Source organism: Ranitomeya variabilis, chromosome 1 (assembly GCF_051348905.1).
Source record: "Ranitomeya variabilis isolate aRanVar5 chromosome 1, aRanVar5.hap1, whole genome shotgun sequence".
Classification (NCBI taxonomy): Eukaryota; Metazoa; Chordata; class Amphibia; order Anura; family Dendrobatidae; genus Ranitomeya; species Ranitomeya variabilis.
The window spans coordinates 537,109,804-537,127,585 of NC_135232.1; the positions used below are offsets into that span (position 1 = coordinate 537,109,804).

At 41.5% G+C, this 17,782-nt stretch overlaps 1 protein-coding gene across 3 annotated transcripts in view; it reads right to left on the reverse strand.

The window, feature by feature from the left end:
- HMG20B (high mobility group 20B) overlaps positions 1-17,782 on the reverse strand; it is a 550,570-nt gene that overhangs the window by 479,250 nt on the left and 53,538 nt on the right. For 2 of the 3 annotated variants that reach the window (XM_077254578.1, XM_077254566.1), the window contains exon 2: positions 11,681-11,749. The exons of the other annotated variant lie outside the window; for it this stretch is intronic. In XM_077254578.1, coding sequence (XP_077110693.1) covers positions 11,681-11,715 — 35 coding nt within the window. In that variant the 5' untranslated portion in view covers positions 11,716-11,749. The remainder of the gene's footprint in view (positions 1-11,680; positions 11,750-17,782) is intronic. 3 annotated transcript variants of the gene reach the window in all.

Below are 17,782 nucleotides of genomic sequence, written 5' to 3' on the forward strand. Positions count from 1 at the left end.
CGAGTAAATACTATAATATATATATATATATATATATATATATATATATATATATATATATATATATATATATATATATATATATATATATATTTATATATATTTATTTATATATTTTATTTTTTTTCCAATAAATCCATTTATGTAGACCTGCTCTACAAAACTGTCCCACTAGTTAGTTAACCCCTTGAGTGAACGCCATAAAAAAATAAACGAGGCAAAAAACAATGCTTTATCATCATGCCGCCAAACAAAAAGTGCAATTAAACACGATCAAAAAGCCGGATGTAAATAAAAATGGTACCGCTGAAAACGTCATCTTGTCACGCAAAAAACAAGCCGCCATACAGCTCCATGAGCAGAAAAAAATAAAAAGTTTTAGCTCTCAAACAAAGAGATGCAAAAGTAATTATTTTTTCTGTATAAGTTTTTAATGTGTAAAAGCGCCAAAACACACACAAAAAAATGATATAAATGAGGTATCTCTGTAATCATACTGACCCGAAGAATAAAACTGCTTTATCAATTTTACAACACACACACACAGAACGGTGTAAACGCGCCCCCCCCAAAAAAAGAAAGAAATTCAGGAATTGCTGGTTTTTGTTCATTCTGCATCCCAAAAATTGGAATAAAAAGCGATCAAAAAATGTCATGTGCCCAAAAAAGGTACAAATAAAAACGTCAACTTGTCCCGCAAAAGACGAGACCACACATGACTTTGTGGGACAAAATACGAAAAAATTATAGCTCTCAAAATGTGGTGATGCAAAAACTAGTTTTTGCAATAAAAAGCATCTTTTAGTGTGTGACAGCTGACAAACATAAAAACCCGCTATAAATAGTAAATCAAACCCCCCTTTATCATCCCTTTAGTTAGGGAAAAATAAATTAAAAATATATATTTATTTCCATTTTCCCGTTAGGGTAAGGGCTAAAGTTAGAGTTAGGGGTGTGGTTAGGGGCCTGGTTAGGGTTGGAGATAGAATTGGGGGGTTTCCACTGTTTAGGCACATCAGGGGCCTTCAAATGCGACATCGCGTCAGATCTCAATTCCAGCCAATTTTGCATTGAAAAGTCAAACGGTGCTCCTTCCCTTCTAAAATCTGCCATGCGCACAAACAGTGGTTTACCCCCACATATGGGGTATCGGCGTACTCAGGACAAATTGCACAATAACTTTTGGAGTCCAATTTCTCCTGTTACCTTTAGTAAAATAAAACAAATTGTATCTGAAGTAATATTTTTGTGAAAAAAAAAGTTAACTGTTCATTTCTTTTTTTAAAGCATTCCAAAAATTCCTGTGAAGCATCAGAAAGGGTAATAAACTTTTTGAATGCGGTTTTGAGTACCTTGAGGGGTGCAGTTTTTAGAATGGTGTCACTTATGGGCATTTTCTGTCATATAGGCCCCTCAAAGTCACTTCAAGTGTGATGTGGTACCTAAAAAAAAAATGGGTTTGCAAATTTTTTTGTAAAAACGAGAAATCGCTGGTTAACTTTTAACCCCTATAACGTCCTACCCCCCCCCCCCAAAAAAAAAAAGTATGTTTCCAAAGTTGTGCTGATGTAAAGCAGACATGTGGGAAATGTTATTTATTAACTATTTTGTGTGATATGACTCTCTAAAAAAACACATCCTGAAAAACAGACTCACCAAAACCTTGTCAAATGACAAATGCACTAGCAAGGTGCAGCAGGCCCCCCACTGATAAAGGCTGGAGCAGCACAGATGCAAGCTACTGATGAGAACAACCACCCACTCACCTAAATAATAGAGGGGTTCGCTGCCTAGTAGCAAAAAATGCACACAGATAAGGCTTACATAAGACACTATTCACACAGGTGTGATGCACAGTGTCTGGACAACCTATTGATCAAGCCCATAGAATTAGCAGGCGGGCCGTCCAGCACTATATATAAACTAGATGGTGGCCCAATTCTAACGCATCAGGTATTCTAGAATATGTATGTCCACGTAGTATATTGCCATATTGCCCAGTGACGTAGTGTATTGCCCAGCCACGTGGTGTATTGCCCAGTGACGTAGTATACAGCACGGAGCCACGTAGTATATTGCCCAGCAACGTAGCATATTGCCCAGCCACGTAGTATATTGCCCAGTGACGTAGTATACAGCACAGAGCCACGTAGTATATATTGCACAGCGACGTAGTATATAGCACAGAGCCACGTAGTATATTGCACAGCGACACGTAGTATATTGGGCAGTCACGTATGTCACAGGTTAAAAAAAATAAATAAATAAACATATACTCACCTTCCACGGGCAAGTAGTAGTTCTGTCGCCTGTGTGGGGTGCAGGCGGCAGCTTCCGGTCCCAGGGTGTGATGACGTTGAGGTCACATGACCGTGATGTCATGGCAGGTCCTTCTCCCAGACATCCTTGTCACCGGAACGTCCCGCTTGCGTGGACCGGACGGAGCATCGCGAGGAGCGGGAAAGGCGGCGAAAGGTGAGTATATAATGATTTTTTATTTTTTTTATCATTAGATGTTTTTACTATTGACGCTGCATAGGCTGCGTCAATAGTAAAAACTTGGTCACACAGGGTTAATAGCGGTGGTAACGGAGTGCGCTACCCGCGGCATAACGCGGTCCGTTAGGCTAGGTTCACATTGCGTTAGCAGCAGCCCGTTCAGCACATACGCTAACGGGCTGCTGCTAGCGCAAGTCTCGGCGTTTGCATTCAGCTAGCGCAGATAGAGCTCTGCTAGCTCTATCTGCGCTAGCAGTGACGGACCCAGAAACGCTGCAGCCCGCGTCTCAGGATCCGTTACTCAATGATGGCACATCGCTAGCGCACGCCCATTGTGGGCGTGCGCTAGCGATGCGTCCGCCATTGCATTCAATGGCGGCGTTAACGGACTAAGTTACACCACGTTATGCCGTGGTGTAACGTAGTCCGTTAAACGGGTAACACTAACGCAGTGTGAACCCAGCCTTACTGCCGGCATTAACCCTGTGTGAGCGGTGACCAGAGGGGTGTATGCGGGTACCGGGCACTGAGTGTGGGGAGTAAGGAGCGGCCATTTTCTTCCGGACTGTGCATGTCGCTGAATGGTCTTGGCAATGGTCGTGGGCATTTTGCCACGACCAATCAGCGACTTGGATTCCATGACAGACAGAGGCCGCAACCAATGAATATCCGTGACAGAAAGAAAGACAGAAAGAAGGACAGACAGACGGAAGTGACCCTTAGACAATTATATAGTAGAGATGCACCACACAAAAAACAAGCCAACGTAAAGGGGCCCTGCTGCACCCTGAAAAATAATGATAAAAAGTGCAATAATTTTGCTACTAGGCAGCCAAGCCTTCTATTATTTAGGTGAGTGGCTGGTTGTTCTCATCAGTAGCTTGCTCCTGTTCTGCTCCAGCCTTTATCCTGGGTGACTACCTCTTGAAGCTCAACAAGATAATGCCAAGAGTCTGCAAAGCAGTCATCAAACCAAAAGGTGGCTACTTTGAAGAACCTAGAATATAAGACATAATTTCAGTTGTTTCACACTTTTTTGTTAAGTATATAATTCCACATGTGTCAATTCATAGATTTGATGCCTTCAGTGTGAATGTACAATTTTCATAGTCATGAAAAATCTTTAAATGAGAAGTTGTGTCCAAACTTTTGGTCTGTAATAATAAAAAAATTATATATATATATATATATATATATATATATATATATATATATATATATATATATATATATATATATATATATATATATATATATATATATATATATATATATATATATATATATATATACACACACCTCCAAAAAAATAAAGGGAACACTTGAAGTAATATTCTGTTGTTTAAGTAATCAAACTTCTGTGAAATCAAACTGTCCACTTAGGAAGCAACACTGTTTGACAATCAATTTCACATGCTGTTGTGCAAATGGAATAGACAACAGATGGAAATTACTGGCAATTATCAAGACACACTCAATAAAGGAGTGGTTCTACAGGTGGGGGACAACAGACCACATCTCAGTACCAAATGCTTTCTGGCTGATGTTTTGGTCACTTTTGAATGTTGTCTTCACACTCATGGTAGCATGAGACAGAATCTACAACCCACACAAGTGGCACAGCTAGTGCAGCTCATCCAGGATGGCACATCAGTGCAAGCTGTGGCTCATGTCTCGCACCATCCACCAACGTCACATTGCACCACAGACTGTCCAGGAGTTGGCGGATGCTTTAGTCCAGGTCTGGGAGGAGATCCCTCAGGAGACCATCCGCCGCCTCATCAGAAGCATGCCCAGACATTGTAGGGAGGTCATACAGGCACGTGGAACACACACACACACACACACACACACACACACACACACACACACCTGAACATCATTTCCTTGTTTTGAGGCATTTCCACTGAAGTTGGATCAGCCTGTAATTTGATTTTCCAGTTTGATTTTGAGCATCATTCCAAATCCAGACCTCCATGGGATATTCATTTTGATTTACATTGATCATTTTTATGTTTTATTGTTCTCAACACATTCTACTATGTAATGAATAAAGATTTGCAACTGAAATATTTCATTTAGTGATATTAGTATGTGGTATTTTAGTGTTCCCTTTATTTCTATCATCTCTATATACACACTGCTCAAGAAAATAAAGGGACATTTCCCCATTAAATTGCTATATAATCGCCAGTTGGGACTTCTGGCCGCTGTCCCCAAATCCCATAAGGCACCGCGGTAGTATAACTTGCGCAGGCGCAGTTTGTGGCCGCTCGGGAGCCTGGACACAGTGGGTCCATGCTCCCGAAGTTCAGCTTATGCATCACGGGTGAGCTGGTTTATACAGGTCCTTCTCAAAAAATTAGCATATAGTGTTAAATTTCATTATTTACCATAATGTAATGATTACAATTAAACTTTCATATATTATAGATTCATTATCCACCAACTGAAATTTGTCAGGTCTTTTATTGTTTTAATACTGATGATTTTGGCATACAACTCCTGATAACCCAAAAAACCTGTCTCAATAAATTAGCATATCAAGAAAAGGTTCTCTAAATGACCTATTACCCTAATCTTCTGAATCAACTAATTAACTCTAAACACATGCAAAAGATACCTGAGGCTTTTAAAAACTCCCTGCCTGGTTCATTACTCAAAACCCCCATCATGGGTAAGACTAGCGACCTGACAGATGTCAAGAAGGCCATCATCATCATCGACAGGTTTTTTAGGTTATCAGGAGTTGTATGCCAAAATCATCAGTATTAAAACAATAAAAGACCTGACAAATTTCAGTTGGTGGATAATGAATCTATAATATATGAAAGTTTAATTGTAATCATTACATTATGGTAAATAATGAAATTTAACACTATATGCTAATTTTTTGAGAAGGACCTGTATTCTAATTTATGTGTACCTTGAAGCCACGGTAAGGCATTTCTCTTTTCCAGTGCAGTAATGTAATGCCTTTTTTTGTTTTAATGTATACGAGTTGGTGTCTCTAGGTTAGCACCTGTTCACACCTAGTCTAGGTTTGGATGGGACGGCCAGTTTTTTGAAATTTGTATTCATTAGCCTTCTGACTGAGTACTCTGCCTTTTAGCCACAGGTGTTTTTAATCACAACAGGACCACTACCCCCCCTCAGAGAGATAGATTTTAGTCTAAGAGAGGACTCATAAGGTTCCAATTCAGATGAAGATTTTATTCTAAGGGAGGATTGGCATTGTTAGGTCCTGAAAATGAGAAACGCCTTAAAGTGGCTTCCAGGTACACATAAATTGGCCAATTTATACGCTAAACTCTCAATTTTTCATATTTTTAGTGCAGTAATGCAATTCACTTTTCATAATTCATACTTTCAAGCTATGTCGCAACAGAGTGCTGCTTTTTTTGTTTGAGTGCATAAGAGTTGGTGACTCTAAGTAAGCACCTGTTCACACCTAGTCTATGTTTGGATGTGACTGTCAGTTTTTTTTGTTTTTTTTTTATTTATCTCCTGTACCAGAAATATCAGGACGTGTGAAAGAGACCTTACAGCAGGTTTTGCTTATTTCACACGCTAAAAAGACGCTTTTTATTGCAAAAAATAGTTTTTTGCACCGCCACATTTTGAGAGCTATCATTTTTCCATATTTTGGCCCACAGGGTTGTGAGGTCTTGTTTTTTGTGGGACAAGCTGACGTTTTTATTGGTACCATTTTTAGGCACATGACATTTTTTGATCACTTTCTATTCCGATTATAAGAGGCAGAATGAACAAAAAACAGCAATTCAGGATTTTTTTTTGTGGGGGGGGGGGGGGGGGGAGGGCGTTCATACCATTCCATGTGTAGTAAAATTGGTAAGGCAGTTTTATTCTTCGGGTCAGTACCATTACAGAGATACCCCATCTATATCCTTTTTTTATGTTTTGACGCTTTTATACAAAACAGTCATTTAAAAAAAAAACATTTTTGCATCGCTTTATTCTGCGAGCTGTAACTTATTGTTCCGCTGATGGAGCGGTTTGGGGGTTTGTGGGACAAGATGACGTTTTCAGCGGTACCATGTTTATTTTTTTCAATATTTTTTTATCGTGTATTATTCCACTTTGTTTGGCGGTATGTTGATAAACCATTGTTTTTTGCCTCTTTTTTGTTCTGGTGTTCACTAAAGGCATTAACTAGCGTGACAATTTTATAGGTCATGTATTGCAGACATGGCGATACCATATGTGTGTACTTTTATGGTTTAGATATTTTTTTCATTCAAATATTTATTAGCGTTATAATATACTGATTTTATATATATATATATATATATATACAGTGCCTACAAGTAGTATTCAACCCCCTGCAGATTTAGCAGGTTTACACATTTGGAATTAACTTGGCATTGTGACATTTGGACTGTAGATCAGCCTGGAAGTGTGAAATGCACTGCAGCAAAAAAGAATGTTATTTCTTTGTTTATTTTTTTTTAAAATTGGGAAAAGTTTTTTCAGAGGGTCATTTATTATTCAACCCCTCAACCCACCAGAATTCTGTTTGGTTCCCCTAAAGTATTAAGAAGTAGTTCAGGCACAAAGAACAATGAGCTTCACATGTTTGGATTAATTATCTCTTTTTCCAGCCTTTTCTGACTATTTAAGACTCTCCCCAAACTTGTGAACAGCACTCATACATGGTCAACATGGGAAAGACAAAGGAGCATTCCAAGGCCATCAGAGACAAGATCGTGGAGGGTCACAAGGCTGGCAAGGGGTACAAAACCCTTTCCAAGGAGTTGGGCCTACCTGTCTCCACTGTTGGGAGCATCATCCGGAAGTGGAAGGCTTATGGAACTACTGTTAGCCTTCCATGGCCTGGACAGCCTTTGAAAGTTTCCTCCCGTGCCGAGGCCAGGCTTGTCTGAAGAGTCAAGGCTAACCCAAGGACAACAAGGAAGGAGCTCCGGGAAGATCTCATGGCAGTGGGGACATTGGTTTCAGTCAATACCATAAGTAACGTACTCCACCACAATGGTCTCCGTTCCAGACGAGCCCGTAAGGTACCTTTACTTTCAAAGCGTCATGTCAAGGCTCGTCTACAGTTTGCTTATGATCACTTGGAGGACTCTGAGACTGACTGGTTCAAGGTTCTCTGGTCTGATGAGACCAAGATCGAGATCTTTGGTGCCAACCACACACGTGACGTTTGGAGACTGGATGGCACTGCATACGACCCCAAGAATACCATCCCTACAGTCAAGCATGGTGGTGGCAGCATCATGCTATGGGGCTGTTTCTCAGCCAAGGGGCCTGGCCATCTGGTCCGCATCCATGGGAAGATGGATAGCACGGCCTACCTGGAGATTTTGGCCAAGAACCTCCGCTCCTCCATCAAGGATCTTAAGATGGGTCATCATTTCATTTTCCAACAAGACAACGACCCAAAGCACACAGCCAAGAAAACCAAGGCCTGGTTCAAGAGGCAAAAAATCAAGGTGTTGCAGTGGCCTAGTCAGTCTCCTGACCTTAACACAATTGAAAACTTGTGGAAGGAGCTCAAGATTAAAGTCCACATGAGACACCCAAAGAACCTAGATAACTTGGAGAAGATCTGCATGGAGGAGTGGGCCAAGATAACTCCAGAGACCTGTGCCGGCCTGATCAGGTCTTATAAAAGACGATTATTAGCTGTAATTGCAAACAAAGGTTATTCCACAAAATATTAAACCTAGGGGTTGAATAATAATTGACCCACACTTTTATGTTTAAAATTTATAAAAATTTAACTGAGCAACAAAACTTTTTGGTTTGTAAGATTTATGCATCTGTTAATAAATCCTGCTCTTGTTTGAAGTTTGAAGGCTCTAACTTATTTGCATCTTATTAAACCTGCTAAATCTGCAGGGGGTTGAATACTACTTGTAGGCACTGTATATTATATAAAGCTGAATGTGTGTATATGTATGTATGTATGTATGTATGTATGTATGTATGTATGTATGTATGTATGTATGTATGTATGTCCGGGATTGGCATCTGAACCGTCGCAGCTACAGGCACAAAATTTTGCACAGTCACACGTCTGGACCCTGAGAGCGTCAAAGCTATGTTGTGAGGTGAAATTTTAACCCCGCGCTTTCCAATTCACCAAACAATTTTGCCCCTATCTACATAATGGGGAAAAAATGAAAGGAAAAGTGTTGGAGGCAAATTAACAGCTGCCAGATGTGAACAAGGGGGACTTAAAGAATGACAGCGATGGCGCCAAAGAGTATATACTGTACAGTTGCTAAGGTGGGGCCCCAACATGGGATAATCAACACACCACCACGGGGATATGAACACACACACAAAATGCGCCACACACTACCACGTGCTCGAACACATATATCACCCTCAGCGCACATTTCACCACACATACACCAACCTCGCCACATAAAAGTAGAAACACAAACTCGCCACGCGCAAAACTCTCCACATGCAAAACTCGCCACACGTGCAAAACTCACCTCATGGAAAACTCGCCACACGCAGAACTTGCACACGCAGAAAAATTGCCACATGCAGAAAAATTGCCACACGCAGAAAAATTGCCACATGCACAAAAGTTGCAACACATGCAAAAGTTGCCTCACACAAAACTTGCACATACTCAAAAGGCACCACACATAAAACTCGCCACGCGCAAAACTCGCCATGCGCAAAACTTGCTGCACACAACTTGCTACACTAACCTGTCACATGCAACTCGACACACAAAATGTTGCTACACGCATGTCACCACACAAAACTCATCTCACAAAAGTCCCTACATGCATGTCGCCACACGCAACTCACACAACTTGACACACGAAACTCGCCCTAAAACACACACAAGTCTGGTATTATCCTTCAAAAATAAAAATCTGATTAATAAGCAGACAAACTACAAGAGCAACAAATGTACCATATAGGAATCCGGCAGCTGTCAGTCACATGACCAGTCTATTATGTGTATGTGCGAGCTAATATATACTGCCAGGGGGTGGGCTTACTGTTGGCTGGGGATTTATCAGGCTGCCATTTTAGCTTACAAATACTGAGGTAAAAATACTGACCAAATAACGTGTGAACGAGGGCTAATACAGGAGGAGATGACATACAGCTATATACTATATACAGGAGGAGATGACACACAGGTATATACTATTTACAGGGGAGATGACACAGGTATATACTACATACAGGAGGAGATGACACAGATATATACTATATACAGGAGAGATGACACACAGGTATATACTATATAGAGGAGGAGATGACATACAGGTACATACTACATACAGGAGGAGATGACATACAGGTATATACTATATACAGGAGGAGATGACACACAGGTATATACTATATACAGGAGCAGATTACCTACAGGTATATAGTATGCAAAACTTGCACACACAGAAAAATTGCCACATGTACAAAAGTTGCACCACATGCAAAAGTTGCCTCACACAAAACTTGCACATACTCAAAACGCACCACACATAAAACTCGCCACGCGCAAAACTCGCCATGCACAAATCTTGCTGCACACAACTTGCTACACTAACCTGTCACATGCAACTCGACACACAAAATGTTGCAACACGCATGTCGCCACACAAAACTCATCTCACAAAAGTCACTACATGCATGTCGCCACACGCAACTCAACACACACAACTTGACACATGAAACTCGCCCTAAAACACACACAAGTCTGGTATTGTCCTTCAAAAATAAAAATCTGATTAATAAGCAGACAAACTACAAGAGCAACAAATGTACCATATAGGAAATACGGCAGCTGTCAGTCACATGACCTGTCTATTATGTGTATGTGTGAGCTAATATATACTGCCAGGGGGGAGGGCTTCCTGTTGGCTGGGGATTTATCAGGCTGCCAATAGCAACCAATCACAGCTCAGCTTCTATTTTGCTACAGTTAATTAACCTGAGCTCTGATTGGTTAATATAGGCAACAAAGACATTCTCAGTATAACAAAGCTAATATATGTTGCGAAATTCTTCTATTAGCTTAGTTTTTGCCTTTTAATAATTACATTTCTATCTATTTGTTTTGTGGTTTTTGTGTGCAGAATAAATTTTTGTTAACACATTCTATTTTGCTAACAGCAGTCATTAACCCGGGCGAAGCCGGGTAGTACAGCTAGTATATATGTATGTATATATATATATTTTTTTTTTTACAATTATTAAAAAAAAATAATTCACACTTCTTATTTTTTTTACTTTGTCCCACTATGGGACAATCGTTTCTTACAGGCTGATGGCTTCCATGCTTCATCCGCATGCTATAGAAGCGGTCAGTGCTGCACTGACAGGGAGACTTGCTGATCATACATGGCGCATGTGTAGTGACCCAGTCAAGAGTGTGTCCTTCCCTATAAGTAATCCTGGATTGTGAGTAGCTTCTGTACACTGCAGCTCACTCTCTAACTATCCCTCTACATTATCTCCTGCAGTTGTGAGCTATAATTATCCATTTCTAGTCACCTACATTTTAGATGCAATGCATTTTTCATTTGCGGTGTTCTGGGGTCATGTAATTGTGAAAGTGTACAATGATGTGAACGGTGTCCTATTGGCCAGCTCCTAGTCACATGGTTAATAGGAGGAGCTGTTTTCCAGGCAAGTCTATAATGTTCTTTAGTCTGAGGGATGCCCTCAGGAAGAGCAGAACATACAGAGGCCATTTTCACTACAAGATCTCCTGCAGGTTTAAGACCCTGGGTTATTTTTGGCTCCATAGGCGAATTACAGTAATCATACCCCGTTTGATCTACCATAGCTATGCAAACAGGCATCCAACGGCCTCTGATTTTCCTTAGTATTACACTCCTTTTCTGCTAACAAGGATTTTCTTCTCCTCTTGGGCACACCCCCCCTGTAATCCCTACCTACCCTCCCCCTCTTTCACTAGTTATTCCCTGCAGAAATTAAACGCGACATTTTACATCTGAAGTGGGCACATTTTCCTGGCACTGTATTACTGCACTTTTTTTTACTCAGCAGTGACATTTTATATGGCATTTATCGTGCTACAGTTGGGCCTCAAGACAAAAAAAAAATGTAAATGTTTGGTTACAAATCGCATTGTTATATTGATACTGCATTATTATATGTCCATCTGAAGTGGGCAAACAGTATACAGGGTACTCACAATACTCGAGATAGATGCTTTGCTGTTTGGGACATGATCTTCCAATATCAGCTATGATACTATGATAGTCTGTAAAAGAAAGATAGGGGGTGGGTAAGGTAAGAAGTTTATAGAGCCGCTTCCCAAAATCATTGTCATAAACCCAAAATCACTGTCATAAACCCATACCAATACACCACATTTCTCAACCTATGCAAATGTCACCTTCCCACACACCAACCTCGAATGACTCCCCCACCTGTTATATTCACATTGTTAGATTTGTTCTGCACTTCCAATAGCAACAGTCAAGCATCCACAGTTCCCTCTCACTTCCTCAGACAGTCTGCTTGTAGGAAAAGCTTGGACCGAACATGCACAATCCTTTGTCCCAAATTGCCATATGCTCTTGCAGTAGCGCCAAATTCTGAGTACAGAGCACAATGCAGACTGGCCAAAGGTCTGCAGAACAGTTCCTGAAAGCTCATGTATGCTTTTGAGGCTCTTCAGTATGGTTTGGAAGATATCTGAAAAGTTTCTACTGGAGGGTTCTGAAACTGATGTATATATACTTTTTAAAACACACATGTCCTCACTAAATTAGGTCAAAAAGTTAATTTCAGTTCAATAAAAAAGTGAAACTCATTATATAAAGTCATTACAAAACAGAATGATCTATTTCAAGTGTATTTCTGTTTAAGTTTTCATTGGCTGCAAGCCATAATCAACATTAAGTCATTATCTCAGTAAATTAGAATACTTCATAACACCAGCTTGAAAAATGATTTTAAAATACTAGCACTCATCGTGGGCATTGAGGGGTGTCAGCACTCAGCACGTGAGGCCGCTCGATCGTGCCACTGTATACTGTTCATTGCGGGAACGCACCTCCCGCAGAGCAGTGAGTGTGTGTGTGTGTGTGTGTGTGTGTGTGTGTGTGTGTGTGTGTGTGTGTGTGTGTATGTATGTATGTGTATATATATATATATATATATATATATATATATACACACACACACACACACACACATATACACAGTGCATGTGGGGAAGGGGTTAAACCAGTTACTGGTACTATTCGCAGTGTTGACGTGTGCCAAGTCCTGCTGGAGAATGAAATGTCCATCTCAAAAAAGCTTGTCGGCAGAGGGAAGCATGAAGTGCTCTAAAATTTCCTGGTAGACAGCTGCGCTGACTTTGGTCTTGATAAAATACAGTGGACCTACACCAGCTGATGACATGGCTCCCCAAACCATCACTGATTGTGGAAACATCACAGTAGACCTCAAGCAGCTTGGATTGTGGCCTCTACTCTTCCTCCAGACTCTGGGACCTTGATTTCCAAATCATCACAGTAGACCTCAAGCAGCTTGGATTGTGGCCTCTACTCTTCCTCCAGACTCTGGGACCTTGATTTCCAAATGAAATGCAAAGTGTGCTTTCCTCTGAAAACAACACCTTCAACCACTGAGCAACAGTCCTGTTCTTTTTCTCCTTGGCCCAGATAAGACACTTCTGGCATTGTCTATTGGTCATGAGTGGCTTGACACAAGAAATGTACAAGCCCCGCTTTAGAGCAAATAGCGTGGGGGCTTCATGGGATTGCGGCACCAGCTCCCCCATGTTTTCTATTGACTAAGTGGATTAGAGTTCAATTTTGGTATGTTCCCTTAGTTCTCTCAATGTTTAAGGTTTATTCATATCTCCCCCATCTTTGATTTATGAAAATGGTACTTACCTGTTTGTGGATTGGTTCTTCTAGTGCTCAGGTGACAGGCAGAAATAAGCAACAGGAGTCTGATTGGTTAACAGATTTCGGCGCCAAGGAGAAATTCTGAAGCACTGCATTCCTGTCAGATGAAGTTACAGTAGCCGGAATCTTAATTACAGCTGTACCTCAAAGCATGGCTCATCTCCTAAAACTGATAGCTGAGCATGCAGAAAGGAGATGAGTGGCTAAACAACATACTGTTATTGTCTCAAGATGAAGACTTTCACTCCAGAAGCTCAGGAATTTGAAGTGGTTAATGACACTCACGATACAAGGCAGGAAGAAGATAGATATGTGAATGAGGAAAGAAGCTGTGAGAAGAGAGTCCCGGAGAACCAACAAACCGAACAGGAGATATTCACCTCCGGGGATATGGAAGACCAAGAGGATTCGTGGCCATAAATTAGCTTCACCGGGTGGATCCTTGGCACAAGCAGGCTCCAAGTAAACCGATACCTGCAGCACAATCAATGTCAGGTATGCAGAATTTGTTCCTTAGTTTTGTGGATTTTATTAATTGTTCAAAGAATGCTGTCGATTTGCCAGGCAACCCTGTTGTTACTTGGTTGTCTGGGACAGACAACAGTTTCTTTAGGCAGTAGAGGGTTTTATGATGCTATGGCTCCAGAGGCCAGAGAAAACCATTCAGCTGTGGTGAGAGAGGAGTTATCTGGTTCAGGTACTCCTCCTGTCACAGAGAAGGAGGGAGTGCTTAGGCTGGTTTCACATTTGCGGTTGTGTCTGCAGCGTTTTGGATGCATACATCCACATGCGTCTTGATTTCCTATCTTTTACATTGTAGACACAGGTGCATGCGTTCGTCCACGTTTGCTTACGCATGTGTATTTTTGCGGTGCGCGGCTGGCATGGCTAACACATTATGTTCGAATTTTTATGGCGGCAAATTTCCACCGCCATACGCATGCAGACGCTTGCGGAAGGAGTGCGTCAAATAAACGCATTACAGTCTATGGGAACACATGCGTACGCAAGGACTTGCGTTTGGGTACACATGCGTTCTTATGAGCAAACATGTCTAGGAACTTGTTTTAAACCACCCCCCAAACAAACCTTATAAAAGAAGGAGTGGGCAGTTTAAGTCCATTACTCTCAAGACTCTGGAAGCAATACAAGCATTGCAGCATCAAGTTTGGCAGACTATCAAAACTTAAGTATACAAGCTATACACTGTGTTCCAAATTATTATGCAAATAATATTTCCTCATATTTTCTCTAAATTACCTATCTTAATTGCAGTCATTGTTATATTCCAGTCATCTACTATTCTAGTATAATTGCAATGTTTTGGAAAAAATTGCCTATGAAAACAGTATCTTTTTAAAAAAAATAAACACTCAAAATGCATGTTCCAAATTATTATGCACAGCAGAGTTTTCAACCTTTTTTTTTTTATTTTGAACAAAAAAATGGTCAATTGTGAAGTTATAAGCATTATCAGCTTATTACAAAATGAAATCAAACAGTTTAAGTGAAAACTTTATTCTAGGTGATGTTACATTTGCACATAGGACCCCTTGTTCAAAAGAAGCTTCTGAACTCTCTCGTCCATTGAATTTGTCAGTTTTTGGATGGTTTCTGCTTCAATTGTTTTGCATGTGGACAGAATACCCTCCCAGAGCTGTTGCTTAGATGTGAACTGCCTCCCGCCATCATAGAAACTCCTTTTGATGATGCTCCAGAGGTTCTCAATGGGGTTGAAGTCAGGGGAAGATAGTGGCCACACCATAAGTTTGTCCTCTTTTATGCCCATAGCAGCCAGAAATGCAGATGTGTTTTTTGCAGCATGAGACTGTGCATCATCATGCATGAAAATGTTCTTGCTGCGGAAAGCTCGGTTCTTCCTCTTGAACCATGGCAGGAAGTGTTGTTTTAGAAACTCCACATAGATTATGGAGTTCATCTTTACCCCTTCAGGAATCATAAAGGGGCCGACAATCTCTCTCCCCATGATTCCAGCCCAAAACATTACTCCACCTCCTCCTTGTTGGCGCCTTAGCCGTGTTTTCATGGGGTGTCCATCAGCCACTCCATCCATCTGGACCATCGAGCGTTGCATGGCACTCATCGGTGAACAAAACAGTTTGGAAGGCAGTCTTCATGTATCGTTTGGCCCACTGGAGCCGTTTCTTCTTGTTGCAGTGGATAGAGGTGGTTGACAGGATGGCTTACGCACAGCTGCAAACCTCTGAAGGACCCTGCATCTTGTTGTTCTGGGGACGTTGGAGGCACCAGCAGCTTCAAAAACTTGTCTGCTGCTATGACAAGGCATTTTTGCTGCTGCTCTTTTAACCTTACGCAATTGCCTGTGGGAAACAGTCCTCAATTTTTCCTTATCAGCACGCACACGTGTGTGCTGGGAATCAGCTACATACTTCTTGATTGTGTGATGATCACGATGAAGTGTCTTGGCAATGTTGATTGTAGTCATGCCTTGACTAGTGTTGAGCATTCCGATACCGCAAGTATCGGGTATCGGCCGATACTTGCGGTATCGGAATTCCGATACCGAGATCCGATACTTTTGTGGTATCGGGAATCGGTATCGGGATTAATATCAATGTAAAAAGAAAGAATTAAAATAAAAAATAGGGATATACTCACCCTCTGACGCGCCCTGGACTTTACCGCCGTAACCGGGAGCCGTTGTACCTAAGAATGCGCGCTTAAAGGGCCTTAGATGACGTCACGGCGCTCTGATAAGCGCTTGAAAGACCTTAGGTGACGTCACGGCTTTGTGATTGGTCGCGTAGCGGTCACGCGACCGTCACGCGACCAATCAGAAGCTGCGGACGTCTTCTAAGGTATTTCAAGCGCTTGAAAGACCTTAGGTGACGTCACGGCTTTGTGATTGGTCGCGTAGCGGTCAAGCGACCGCTACGGACCAATCAGAGCGCCGTGACGTCATCTAAGGCCCTTCAAGCGCGCATTCTTAGGTACAACGGCTCCCGGTTACGGCGGTAAAGTCCATGGCGCGTCAGAGGGTGAGTATATCCCTATTTTTTATTTTAATTCTTTCTTTTACACATTGATATGGATCCCAGGGCCTGAAGGAGAGTTTCCTCTCCTTCAGACCCTGGGAACCATACAGGATACCGTCCGATACTTGGTGTCCCATTGACTTGTATTGGTATCGGGTATCGGTATCGGTTTAGATCCGATACTTTGCCGGTATCGGCCGATACTTTCCAATACCGATACTTTCAAGTATCGGACGGTATCGCTCAACACTAGCCTTGACCTAAATACTCCACAATGTGTTGCTTCTCAGCGGCTGACACATCCTTTTTCTTTCCCATTTTGGCAAAAAACGTAGGCTGCTTAATAATGTGGAACAGCCTTCTTAAGTAGTCTTGCCTTTATTTGGACACACCTGCCAAACTAATTTGCACAGGTATCTGCAATTGCTTTCAGTGATATAAAGAGCCCTGACACACATCACCATCAATGACTTTAAATGACAAACAAAAAAATTCTAACCTTATCACTCCTAAACTCTATGTGCATAATAATTTGGAACACAGTGTATGTCTGCCTGTGTTTTTCTCCCTGCAGTCTTAAATCATTTCTGTCTCTTGCAGCATTCCTCATCATGTCCTCCACTGAAGATCAGAGCTTACAGAGTGGACAGGAGACTGAAGTGAGTGCATTTGCTACTGATTGGTAAGTATTCACTGTCCCTATTACACATGTGGCAAAATATTTATTTTTACAGAACCATTACAGTGCGGATGAGCAGGAGCAGCAGACTCAGGCCCAAGCTCCGTTGGCAAGACAGCGTGTAAGTATTCTTGACAGTTTTTTGGACTTTTTTTTCTTTTTGACAGTTTTTGTTTTACCGCAAGTATTTTATCTTTCCAACATTAATGTCTTTTTATTTCTAGGTCTCACAACGGGAGGAGGATTTTATAGACAACGACCTCCTCATTACCTCGGTGAAAGAGCGAATTGCGTTGTGGGACACCCGGGAGCAGCAGCACCCTGACGCTGTGGTGATTCGGTGGCTGTGGAATGAGGTGGCCCAAGCGCTGATGGATGACTGGGACAACGCCACGTCACAAGTCAGAAATTATTTTCGTAAGTTTTGCAGTGTGGCATGATGCGGCAGTGAACCTGAAGGCCGTGATCACACAATCGAGCGTGATGTGATAAACTCCTGTGAGTTTCTCACATCACACACGGTTGCGAGTTCCCGGCTTAAAATGCATGGTTAAACAATTTTTATTCCCTATTCACAGTGATCAAAGTCAAAACCAGTTGACGGGTCCAGGAGAGAGGACGCACCTTAGGAGAGCTCCGGCCATCCTGAACTGAATCCTGCCACAAATTCCCCC